This window comes from Dipodomys spectabilis, unplaced genomic scaffold (genome assembly GCF_019054845.1).
Source record: "Dipodomys spectabilis isolate Male_0828 unplaced genomic scaffold, ASM1905484v1 ptg000108l, whole genome shotgun sequence".
NCBI classification, from domain to species: domain Eukaryota; kingdom Metazoa; phylum Chordata; class Mammalia; order Rodentia; family Heteromyidae; genus Dipodomys; species Dipodomys spectabilis.
The window spans coordinates 2,479,799-2,493,206 of NW_024870785.1; the positions used below are offsets into that span (position 1 = coordinate 2,479,799).

The 13,408-nt window shown below is 45.4% G+C and overlaps 1 protein-coding gene across 4 annotated transcripts in view; it reads right to left on the reverse strand.

The window, feature by feature from the left end:
• Positions 1-13,408, reverse strand: part of Meis2 (Meis homeobox 2) — a 186,660-nt gene that overhangs the window by 116,339 nt on the left and 56,913 nt on the right. For all 4 annotated transcript variants that reach the window (XM_042687813.1, XM_042687812.1, XM_042687815.1 and 1 more), the window contains exon 8: positions 7,392-7,537. In XM_042687813.1, coding sequence (XP_042543747.1) covers positions 7,392-7,537 — 146 coding nt within the window. The remainder of the gene's footprint in view (positions 1-7,391; positions 7,538-13,408) is intronic.

Here is a 13,408-nt window from a genome sequence, read left to right on the forward strand (position 1 = left end):
CTCCTGTGTGTTTGCAGGAAGTGCTCTCTCTCTCTCCCTGTCTTTCTCTCCCATGTCCTGGTGTTTGCAGCTGCCCCCTCTCTCTGCACACGCATTTCCACATAAGTATTCCTTGGTCTGTGAGTCCTACTAGTATTCAGGGCACATTCGCATCTCTGCATATGAGAAAGGCCATCCCATCTCTCACTGTTTAAGTAAAACCAACATTTCATATTTGCTATTAATTTGACCCATAGTTATTACTATTAAGTAGACCAATCGAAGAATCATGAAGGCACTAATTTCCAAGTAGAAATAACTGATGCCCATGAAATACTGACTTTATTAGCCATTCAAGATCCTTAAAAGGATAGCTGATAGAAATTGTCGCCGTGTTTTCACAGAGACCATGGATCTGGACCAGTGGAGAAATGGAGGTTAGAGGCAGGATGGGTGGTGCGTCCTCCAGGGCTGCACCCTGGCTGGCGCTGTGACATGCGAGGGGTCTCGGGCAGCCAGCGAGACAAGCACCAGGTGAAGGACCAAACACCTCAGAATATGTGACAACACGTGCACGAGTGTACAATCAGACTGGCATCGGCCACCCGGCAACCACCAGATAAACAGGCTTCCTCTGAAATGTAAGAAGTAGGGTCAGAGACTAAATCACGTATCTAAGACCAGAGAGCACAAACCCCAGACACCACTTCATGCAGTGGCCCCTAGAAGAGCCACAGCATAGCACCTCGCATCCTGAGCCCCCGCAGACGGCGGCCAGCCAGCCCGCCCGCGCACCGCCACACAGGGCGCCAGAATGATGGCTTCCTTAGCAGCACAAAAAGTCGGCAAAGGTGGACACAGCTTTTGGGTCAGGGTTTGGATCACACTCTCCTACAAGAGGGACTTGGGGGTTTTTGGTGGTTGTTCGTTTTGGTTTTTCAGGGTTTTGTTTTTTTTTTTTGGGGGGGGGGGGGTGGCAAGCCTGGCCTTCCTATCCTGTGTAATGCCAGGAAAAGAAGTGGTAACTTCGGATGCCCACGCCCATTGTTTAAGGTCTGCTGCTAGCATTCAACTAAAACAACCTAAAACCATGGTTACTTTATATAAAATACCTGTTAGAAGAACAAGGTGCAGAGCCGGTGCTTTGTACTATCTCATTTAAATGGTGTAACACTCTAGTAGGAGGGTCTAGAATTATCCTCATTCTGCAGATATGAACAACCGGATTCCTAGCAGCTTTGTTTTGCTTTGCTTTCTTCTTTTCATTTTTTCGAGACAGGGTCTAGCTACCGTTTTTTTTTTTTTTTTGGTTGGCCATGGAGCCTGAACTCTGGGCCTGGGTGCTGTCCCTCAGCTCTTCAGCTCAAGTCAAGCACTCTACCACTTGAGCCACAGCACCACTTCTGGTTTTTTTCTGCTTATGTGATGCTGAGGAATCGAACCCAGGGCTTCATGCATGCGAGGCAAGCGCTCTACCACTGAGCCACCTTCCCAGCCCCCAGCTATCTTTTTTTTTAAACTTATTATTGTTATTGTAAAGGTGGTATACAGAGGGGTTGCAGTTACATAAGTCAGATAGAGTCCATTTTGTTTTAAACAATGTCTCCCCTTCCCTCTCTCTCTCCTCTCTCTCTCCCAGGTTTTCCCTCCCCTCCCCACCCATCAGTTGTGTAGTTTTCAACATTGTCTAGTGAGTATCACTGCTGCATCTGTAACCCTTTGTCCCCTCTGGCCCTCCCAAAGGCAGATAAAGGAGCAAACAAGGCAAAAGGAAAAGAAAATAAAAACAGCAACAAAGGTGAATAAAAACTTCATGTTTCCAGAGTTCTTTGTTGTTGTTGTTGTTGCTGCTGCTGTTGTTGTTGTCAGTTGTGGGGCTTGAACTCTGGGCCTGGGCGCTGTCTCTGAGTTCTTCAGCTCAAGGCAAGCGCTCTACCACTTGAGCCACAGCGCCACTTCCGATTTTCTGAGTGGTTTACTGGAGATAAGTGTCTCAAGGACTTTCGTGCCCAGGCTGGCTTTGAGCCCTGATCCTCAGATCTCAGCCTCAGCTAGGATTACAGGCGTGAGCCATGGGCACCTGGCTCCAGAGTTCATTTTGGTAAATATTATTTTATATGATCAGATGCACATGGGTATTGTGCCTTCGTGATCCTCTCCTAAGAATATCCTCCTTTGGTCTCACTCTGGGTGACCTATATAATTTATCCCGTATCAGCACAACCATGTTCATTGTCCTAGCTAGCTTTGTGCCTAAACTGGCCTCAAACTCAAGATCCTCCTGCCTCTGCCTCCCAAGCAGCTAGGATTCCACGCACGTGCTACGCTGTCGGCTGATGGTAATGTCCATGGACCAAACTTCCACTGTGCTGCAGGCGACGGCCCTGTCACCACTGGACACGCATGCTCTCGTTTCAGAGAGGAAGTCTTCCAGATGCGCCCAGAACAAGGAAAACTAGTTAAAAGGAAAAATAATCTAGCTCTTTCCCTCTTCTTGTACACATGTACAAACACACTCCTGGTAGGGAGCACAGACATACAAAGTACGTACAAAGTAACTACCTTAAAATAACTATGTGGACTATCTGGGTCTTGAATTCACAGGGTAAGAGAACTCTATTTGCTCCTAACTTGGGTGCACTGCCTGAGCATGACAGTATGGTAAAGAATATTAGCCACACCCAAGCCTTTATCAAATTTCACAAAACACATTCCAATAGCCACGGAGTGAGATAGGTCAAGGCCAAGGGGCAGGCTTGGGCCGGCCAAAGCATTGCCACAGACAAAGGGCAAGACCGGCTAGACCCTCATGCTCAAGAAGGCTGCGCGGTATATTACGCCGCAGTTAGGTAAACCTTGCTTCTAATCCAGTCACATATCTTTGAAAGGAGCCTCACATCTCCCAAGTACAAGCTTTATCCCCGTGTTTTCAAATACGAAGACCCTCAGCCAGAAACTGGTATGAGCAAGTGAGGTCTTTGTGTGGGAGCACTTCCTGTTTTTCTTCCCTGGTCCCAATTCTTTGCAGCCCAACTAGAGGGGCTCTTGAAGGCGCAGAGGAGGTGCTGAGTGGCTAACTGAGCCCTCTCAGGGCTGCCTGGCGTGGAGGGGTTTTCATCTTTATAAATAAACCGTCAGCTTGGGTATTATTTCTTGCTGTTTCTTTCTTTAGCTATCTTTGAAGTCAAATAAAAACAGTTGCAATGGCAGGCTTACTTTTATGACATCACAATCGCCATGTGTTAGTGAAAGGAGCATGCTTCCCTAGGATTTCCCTATGTTTTCTTTTTCTTTTTTGCGATTGGATACTTTCGAGCTAAAGCACATGCATTTCCAACAGATTCTATCTTCTGTCTTTTCTACATTTCTTACCCAAAGAAGTCAGGCAGAGCATCAACCAATGGAGAGCGGTTACGTATCTATCCTCTTACGTGCAGTCTTTTCCCTAGTTGACTTTCTAAAAGAAATACACGTTTATTTCCTTAAAACTACTGTCAGTTTTTCAGAGAGGATGTCTATTTTTAAAGAACATTTTGAAAACACGTAGTTAGGAACTAGAAACTAATTGTTTACAACACTGCAAATTAAGCAAATTCAAACTGCCTGAAGTATTAACTCTTCGATTCATCAAACAGCTCGGCTTTTAAGTTCCCATATTTTCTTCAATATAATCAATTAAGCAATAAATCTGGTACCCTTTTCCCTGAAGTTAGTAGTATGCAGAAATTTGAGAGATTGTTTTAATTGTTACAATTGCAGTGGAACTTATTCTTCTAAGAAAACTGAAGGTTAATGATTTTTGTCATATTGAGACTAAGACTTAACAATTGCTACAGTTAGCCTTTGTTGAGGTGGGTTTTTCTCCTCTCTGGGCCTTTTGAGGCGTTCAGAATAGGTGACAATAGCTTGCAGTTGAGAACATATGTAGAGAGACCCCTGTGGCTTATTGGAAAAAGTTGTTCCATGCTGGTTGGGTGTTTGAAAAAAAAAAATACAACCAGAGTTCTTTTATGTTCTGCTAGTTAATGAATGCATGACTGTCAAAATGGACCAATGGCCCATTCAAGGGGCAAAGCCTTAGCAGCCTCTTTCTTTAAGAACACATCCTGAGATGCAAAATACATTTGCTTAACCAATTAAAATAATGAGATAATTCAATTAGCTTCTTTTTTAGGGAAGAAAGAAAAAAGGGTACATCGGGGATTATTGTAATACAGGAACAGGTCACACCTCACAAAAGAGAATAAACCCAGTTGAAATAATGTTGAAGAGACTAATAATGAAGGAATGTACATTGAATCATGCACTTGCAAAGAAATTTACATGCAATAATAATTTAGGCGACATGTATTTTCAGTGGCTCCAGCCAACATTTCATTTTGAAAGTTGAAATTAATTAAATGACAGGAAAATATACTGGGGCATCTTTATTTCCGACTTCCTCACGACTGTTAGTGTGTGGAAGAAAGAAGTCTAAATTAACATGTCGCTGGTTAGGGGTCTCTATTCTTGGTTCCTGAGCTCAGAATTACAGCTGAGTAAATCTTCCAGCTCATTAAAGACTGGAAAGTAAAAGTTTTACGGGACCATCCTCATCAAAGTGGCCAGACCCCTCTGCAGTAAAGAGAAAGTGGGAGACCCTGTCAGAGACAGCCAGGGAAGCATTTCCTGCAGGTCCAGGAGGAGCAAAAAAGGCAGGGAGAGAGATGGAAGACAAAGGGGGGTGAGGGGAGTAGTGAAGGGGCAAGCTGAGAAAGGTCATGGGAGGAGAAAGCAAAGCGCTGGGTGGAAAGTACAAAGCGGGAAGGAGGAGAGCAAAGGACATGCACCAGGCTGGGATACAACACCACCCCGAGGTCTCTGAGCAAAATCAAAGTGAACAGGCTCAGCAAAGGGTCCACAGACGCTACATGTCCACTGACTTTTAAACATGTGAAAAGGAAAGGTCCAGCCAGTACGGAGGAAAGCCAGACCTGTGATACAGGCTGCCTGATTCCCACTAGCAGGTTATTTGAGCTTTTTCTCCTACTCTAAGGCCAGGTATTCATGGAAAGCCCTCCTCCCCTTTCCCACAGCACCACAGATGCACAAGTGCCCAGAGCCGTGGGCCACGCACAGCCCTCAGCCAATCACGGTCCAGCACAGGGAGGTGGGAGTGGAGAGGGAAGGGGCACAGCACAAGTCGGCAAGTTTTCTCCCACCTCCACCTCCTGGTGAGATTCTGCTCTCACAGTATGGCGGAAAGCCTTCCCCCTTCAGAAAGGCTTAGGGAGCAGGACACCTTAAACACAAGAACACAGAACCTCCGCCTCCTTCCATCCCTAATCTGACCTGGAGTCAGATGGCAGTCAGTGGCAGAGGTGGTAAAATTTCTATGCAAATGTTAAAAAGACAGCCATCTCTCTCTCTCTCTCTCTCTCTCTCTCTCTCTCTCTCTCACACACACACACACACACACACACACACACACACACACACACACACACACACACGTAGACAGAGGGTCCCGAGGCTTGAGAGTCACACTTTTGGCTCTCTGGCTTCAGCTTCCTCCTTTGTAAACAGGATGGCCCATGACCTGATACTCTGGGATGTTGGTCTTGATGACAGAGGTCGCACACACGCGCATTTTAGCGTGGAAAGCAACTGAGTCGTGATTTTCCAACAGGAAAGGCACTGGGGCCGGAGGCGGGACAGGTGGGCTGCTGCTGGAGGCAGCCCGAGGCCGGCCGGGGAAGCAAGCTGCCTGCCTCTTTCCGTTGTTACCCAGACCAACAAACCTCCCGTTAAGAACGAGAAGGCCCTTCCCTTGCGCTCGTTCCACTTTCAAATTAAAAACATTTTACAGGTTAGCAAATCTCCAGCCGAGGTGATGTAGCAAAGGACAGCTGTGAAGTAATTTTGATAATGATGAGAATAATAACCACACGGTAAGGTTCAGGGCTTTGCTGTTGCAGCTCCAGTGCTCCTGAATAGATAAAAGTGATTAAATACTCCTGATTATCCCTGACCAATATGTAATGGATTTACAGCCCTTTCAATTAGTCAGTATTTGCTTAGGACTCATTATTTCGTCTTTGGTTAAGTAATCAGCCCAGAGACTGCATGTTCTGTCTAATTCCTTGGAGCCAAGCGGGTGCAGGGCCCTGACCTTTGAAACGCCCATAGCTGGAAGGCAGGTCTAACCACCACCACAGCAGCCCCTTGGTTCCTTGGCTCTCCCCGCTAATCCTAACACCACAGGCCAGATCCATACCCCTTAGTTTGCCACTAATGTCCTCCCATCAAAATGGCCGACTTAGGAATGAGACTCTCTCCCTTTCCCTGCCCACCTCCACTCCACCCCTTGCCCTCTGCTGCCTTCTGAAAAGAGCAAACCAGCAACAACTACCATAAATAAGAGGGGAGCCTTGTCCTGCACCCGTGACACAGCATGGCGACACTAATCAAAGAACTGCCACTTTTAACATGCTACTGTGTTCTGAAGCATTAGCCTACCTTGAACGGCCTGAAAAAAGCAGTGAGACACCTTCTCTGAAATTTTTACCATTCTCCAAGAATTTCCAAATGGACAATAAAATATAAGCCTAGCTCTTCTGCAAAGTATACTGTCATCATCCGTCATGAGAGTCTTAGAGTCAACAGTGCACACCTACACATACCGACCAAAACATAAAACTGATTGCCAACAGGAGAATATAAATCGTTATGTTTTAAATGTGGCACATAGTTCATCCTCTCCCAGAAGTGAAGAGGGCTAGCTTTACATCTAGTGCACTTGAACAGCTAGAACAAAACCTGCACCTCCCACCTTGCAAACAAAGGCTTTACAGTAGCCACAACCTCTCGCATTTCTCATCTAGATCATGACACGTCTGCAGACCACAGCCACGGGTCAAGCTGCAGCTGATACCAGGAGCTGGGATAGGCATGTGGCAAAAGGCTTTTCTTTCCTTCCTTCCTTCCTTCTATCCTTTTTTTTTGAGTTTAGAGGAGACAGCTCACATTAATATTGAAATCAGCAAGGACTAGGGACTCTTAGAGACTCTTTATGGACTTCTTAGAGCCATTTCCTCTGGTTGAAGTTACACTCTCTAGATTTGCTATCATATCTTCCAATATAAATAACAAATTTATTAACACACACACACACACACACACTATTTAGGGAGCCTGGACCCTTCTGAGTAAAGTTCATTGTTTACCTCTTAAAACACAAACCTATTCCTTTCTGGAGAAGCTCTTGGAATGCTAAGAGCTGATAAAACCTCAACTGCTCGTTACTCCATGAATTTCAAGAGAATAAACAGACACCTTATTTTTTTTATTTTCAAATCTGTGTGAGACTATGTGACTTGCTAGGCGAACGTAACAAAGCAATACAGCGGCTTCCGCTTTTAATCTCGACTTACCGTGAGGTGCTGGAAGAGCCACGCTCTCATAATATTGGTTGCTACTTTGGGGAAAATGCCTCTTTTCTTTTGGCGTTTTTTGTCCTTGTCTGGGTCGTCATCGTCGCCTGTGCCCGGCGAAGCTACACTGTTGTCTAAACCATCCCCTGGTAGGAAGACAAGAAAATGCATCAGAAGAGACGTGGTGAGCGTGCCCACAACAATATTCAGCTGATGATGAGCTCAGCTAAGCTTGTTGAAAGAAATCCATTAAGCAGGAATATTCTCTTTCATTAAAGTATAATTGGAGACACAAATATGTAAAAGACAAAATTAAACCAGGCCTCTTCAAATGTTAATTTTGTGTGTCTCACACTCTGCCCATATCATTAATTCAATTATAATTTGTGTGCTTGATGCAAAGCAGTAGCTCTTTGTCAATTATGGGATCCAATGTGGGAAAACCGCCCTCCACAAGCCCATTCGGTGGGAACATCTCCCCACGCCCACAGAGAGCACAGACTGCCAGGTAATCAAGTTCAGTGTTCTGTAGTCTATATATTCTAGGCTGCCTGCACAGGTGACAGAAGCTGTGGCACTGGTGACTGCCTGCTCGGCCCCCTCCTACAACTGTCACCTCCTAAGCACGCACGCTCGCACACTCATGTGACCCTGCATGCCACATTTGCATGACATGAAAACTTTTAGCTCTCTGTACCACTGATCATTATTACGAAGGGGAAAGAAAAAAAAGAGATGCACATCAAGGTAGGGTGCTCACTTAATCAGAAGTTTCCATCAGCATCTTTCTCTTCTGTGCTTTTCTCTGGCATTAATTGTGCATTAGCAAAAATCATTTACTTTTAACAGTCATACTTATTTTTTCTTGCCCTCCGGCAAAAATGCCTTGAAAGCCTGCCTAGAGGGCATCTAAATTATGTATCTGAAAAACTCTTCTGGAAAGGCATTGCAGGACCCCTGCTTTCTTAAAATTCATACGAGCACGTCTCCCTGTTTTGGGGAAGGCATCAATCAAGAGCAGCAATATATGCCACATCCCTACATTAATATTTGAACTAATAACTTTAAAAAAAGGAAAAGAAACAAGATCCGACTTGTGGCATAATCAAATGCAAAATAAATGAAGAATTCGAGGACAGCACTGGGGCTTTATAGATGGCTGTGTTTTCCTTACACATCATTAGCCTGCAGCCACACGAAAGAGGGAAACAGGGAAGTGGAGAGTTTGTGTTCCCTGCTGATGTTTAAGAAGCTGGGGCCTGGAAGGACATGTGGGAATTGCGCTGCCATTTCTTTTTTTTCTTTTTTTTTTTTTTGGTAATTTAAGAATAGACATTCGTTAGCAGTAAATGCCATAAATCCCATGCTAAGTAAGAACCTTGTCTAAGAAAGCCTAGAACAATAAACTCTGTGCTCAGGGTAGCCTGAGCTGGAAGCTCCGTAGCTTCCTGAGGAATGCCACAGATCTACCAGCTCACTCCCAGGCCTGGCCCCACCTCCAGCCGCACCACGCCACAGCCACAGCACAGACTTCCTGCCCACCGGGCCACGGGGCCACCGGCCTCCCAACCTCTGGGTCTACACAGCAGGCTTGCCTGTACCTGTTCTTTTCCTTTCTCACCAAACTTCCCTCCCTCCCCCCAATCTCCTTTGACCAGAGAAGCAGAAAAACCACAGCAAAGAGCTGGCAGATTAATTTTATTGACATTTCCATTTTCACTGCAACGCGATCCCCTCCATCACATGGAGGAGATGACCCTCACTATTTACAGGCTGGCAGGGTACTTCATTACAACCACCCTGCCCCAGGGCAGGGCACGCCTTCCATCTGCCCAGACACTACAGCATGACCCTGAAGTTGCTGTTCTCTTTTTCTTTGCCTTCTGTTATGATAAAAACAAAAGGGGGGGAGGAGGAGAGAGAGAGAGAGAGAGACTGAGACAGAGGGAAAGAGGGAGGAAGGGAGGGAAGGAAGGAGGGAGGGAGGGAGGGAGGGAGAGGAAGAAAGAGGGAGAGATGTCCAGATACTCAAAGAACAAATCAATGAACAGAAAACAAAAGGCATTTGACTTCTGAATACTATAGAGCCTGGTCTTCCTCTGTCTACCCTTCCCACATGGAGGGGGGGAGGAGGGGAGGACCTGTACAAGACACACACGCTTGCACAACCCACACCCACCCAGGGACACGTGCATGCACTTCCCACCAAGCCCGAGGACCTGCTGCCAGGCAAATTCTCGCCCACACTAATGGCTTCTGACTGCTCCCTGGCAACCCCGGCACTTCAACCTGGGTGGATGTTCTCTCCAAAATACAGGCACCGGAGCCATCTCGTCAGCTGCTCTGTGTCACAGATGGAGCCTGGCTATTAGGAGCCAGGCCCTGGGCCTTGGGGATGTGAGGTGCTGTTCTGTAGCCTGAGGCAATTTTAAAAAGCAGTACCCGGAGATGGAGGGAAAAAAATCTACACTGCAAGTGCAGGTTTGAAGTCAGTCAGTCTGTCTGTCTACCCACCATGGATAGAGACATCTTTGTCTCTTAATGTAAAATCTGTGTGGCTATCTGAATGTACATTTCAGATAATGTATGTATAGAGTAACTCTTCCGCCAGTACCGTCTAAATATAAAAACACACTCTGTAAACAATGCCTGTGTGTATATATTTCTTCCTAAGCACATATGGTTTCTGTGTATATGTTTAAGCTGAAATTGTCAGGATTTTGTTAAAATCTCATTTAGCGTTTGTGATAGATTTTTGAATACATTTGCTTTAAAAGGTTAATGACTTAATTGAAGGAAGTTCAACCAAAAAAGGCATTTACCTTTTTAACCCAATCAATGACCTTCAAAATGAAAGACAGCATTTCCATGGTGCGTTTCTCTCATTTAAAAGCAAAGCGTTGATAATGCCTGCAGACTATATGATTCACTATATTTAGCTCCACAGAAAACACACAGCTAGCCTGTGATGACTGACTTCAGTTGGAGGAAGGGGAACATTACATGAATTTTAATGTAAAGCAGTCCATTTTATATAAATGTTGTGAAATAGCTGAGTTTAAATCCATGTGACAAATAATTACAAACAAAAAATATAAGTCGTTTCATACTGACAAGTAGACACTAAACAGAAGGCCTTTAATATTAGCATTCAGACTTCTATAAAAAGAGGAATTTTCCACTCCCAGATAGAGTGCTGCTGGTTTTTGTCCAATGGACTAAGAACCAACTTCAGCTTCGAGTACTCACACAGCATAAAGGAAATTTGTGAAAGGCAACTGTGTTCTGCCACCTAAAATAAAACGGTGCAGATGATGCAAGCAGGAGGGACCCTGCAGGGACTATTGTCTTTCACGTGAAGGCTGAGCGTGCACAAGATGGCTGGCCCGCGTGCCGGAGGAGTGCCCTGCCCAGGCCGGGCATACCAGCACAGGCGCACGTGCCAAAGGGGTATGAAAAAGCTAGGAGCATCCATCTCAGCATCTAAACTTCCGCTTATTCTCAGAGCACGCCTCCATGCCTCCGCAGAGCAGGTGCACCACCCTGGCTGGTGAGCGGATGACTGCACTGATCAATGAGCTGTTCAAGGACCCTCCCCTTGCTCTGAAGGCTGCCGCTGGGAGCTGTGCTCCTGCAGTACCTAAGGCTCTTTCTGGAGGAGAAGCACTGTCTGTTGTGCACACTCGCTCCTAAACATGCCCCCAGTGGTGCTGCTTTGAAGACTTCTGTGCCCATGAGGGCCTGTCTGAGCAGCTGCCAAAGGCCACTCCTCTAGCATAACCCATTCCAAGGAGCAAATGAAGAAGCCCCACACATGCTTCCTTTAAAAAGCTGATGATCCCCTCCCCCAAGGCACCACACCTAAGTTTTAGGCATGGTACTCAAAGTAGATGTAATGGGACATTATGTATGTGACCAGGACACGAAGTACTCAAGGCAGGTAAATGGGAAGACTATTAAATGGCCAGGGGAGACTGCTACAGACACGGGGCCGAGGCCTCACCTTAGAACCACTGAATCAAAGCAGCTTGGAGCACAAACCAGGAATCTATTTTTAGCAAGTTCCTTAGGTTTGCTTATGCAATCAGCCTGGCACCGGTTCTTTACCGGACTCTTGGGAGCCACGCAAGTAGATGAGCTAACTCAAAACAAGATACCAGAACATGACGCAGTCAACTTTCTACTCTACTCCCCTGGACAGGAGGGCAGTCAGGACGTGTGGGGACTGTCTGTCCTGGGCCATATGCACTGCAGAAACTCCTCGTGTCCTGTTCCTCTAGTGGTGAGAAGTAAATAGAACCAAAGAAGGTGTCGACTGCTAGTTCTCAAAATGAGACTAATTGCTTTAGTATCTGCTAAGAAACTCTGAGAAATGCACACTTTCAAGGGTCCAACCTAGAATAAGAAAGGGCTGAGTCTGAGACCCAACCATCTGAGTGATACGACACCCATCAGATGGCTGACACCATGCACCATGGCCACCGCTGGCCTTCAGCATGGAGGGCTCCGCACAGCCAATTCACCCTGCTGTTAGAGGCCTGAACTGAATCTCTACAGTCGGCCTTGGTTTGAAGATCCTGGAGGATTGAAAGCATCTATTTAGATCTTACCCTCAAGCTTCCAAGGAAGTCCCACACAGTTCCCATAACGGAGGAGACCAAGTGCAGAGCCAAGCATAGTGTTGGCAAGTGGTTTCAGCACACATCTTCCTAAAAGAGCACTGTGGACAGACAGTCCAGTTGTGGACTGCTAAATCCTGAGGAGCCATGTGCACTCAGGTGTAGGCAAACATCTATGTCCAGCTGTGCATCAGGTGAATCGACATGAGAACCAAGGAGAGACAGCCCTCCGATGACCCGACAGCAGAAATCACCGTCCGTACAACCTGGTCACAGAGGCTACCGGGCAAAAAGACTTCCCTCTTCTGTTCTATTGTCTTAGTTCATTTAGTCTCTATTTACATACCAATTTCATGGCACAGAATAACAGTCTGGCACCATGTTCCCATTCTATCAGAAACACACTGGTCTCTAAAAGTGGCCGTCATTTAAAGTGAGGAAACTGAGGCAGGGCTCAAACCCCACTTAAGATTCTACAGCTTTGTAGAGTCCAAAGGTAAACCAAATTGAAAACTATCATTTGCTTTCCTGAGCATTACTTTGTCTGAGCCCTACTGTCAATGACAGATCCCAGAACGTCCTGATTCTATAAGAAAAGATCTAAGTGCAGAGAAGAGAGTTTTTTTTTACGAGTCCAGTGATGGAGCTGATTCCATTGGCCTCAAATAAAAACATGCACACTTTTCTCTTCAAGTCAGCCAGTGCCTACAAGGCCTTCAGGTCTAACCAGTCTAGCAAGACTCCTACAGAGTCTCCATTTTTATGATTTGTTTATCACGGTAGGAGAGTAAAGACCCTGGCATAGACCACACTAGGTTAATCCTAGAGACTAGAGATGCACATTTGAGAACTTCCTGTCTATAGTCAGTAGCTCATCAACTTTGATGCTGTCACCATGTAGTACTATTAAATATCTCACAGAACTGTTAAAAAAAAAAAAAAGTATTTTCTCCCCTCCCTTAAGCCACTTTTTAAAGCACAGACTAACATTTCCATGACATCTGATAGATTAAAAAAAAAACACCAAAACCAAAAACACTATCTAAAACTAGCCTCTCAAGCATGTGTCTCCAGAGGCAGTAATGAGGGTAAATTAAATGTATTTAAATTTCGTTTGGGTAAGTTGGTAGTAAATTATTGAATGAACGTTTCTTACTTTGCACCAAGTTTAGCAAGTTAAATAAACTTGTATAAAATATATGTTTACCCTATGACCCAGCCATACCATTCTTGGGCATCTTCCCAGAGCATTGCAAATCAAGATACGGTAAAGATACTCATATGTGCATATCCATGTTCATCGCTATACTGTTTATAATTGCCAGATTATGGAAACAGCCCAGATGCCATATAATAAATAAGTAGATCAAAAAATGTGGTACATACACAAAATAGAAT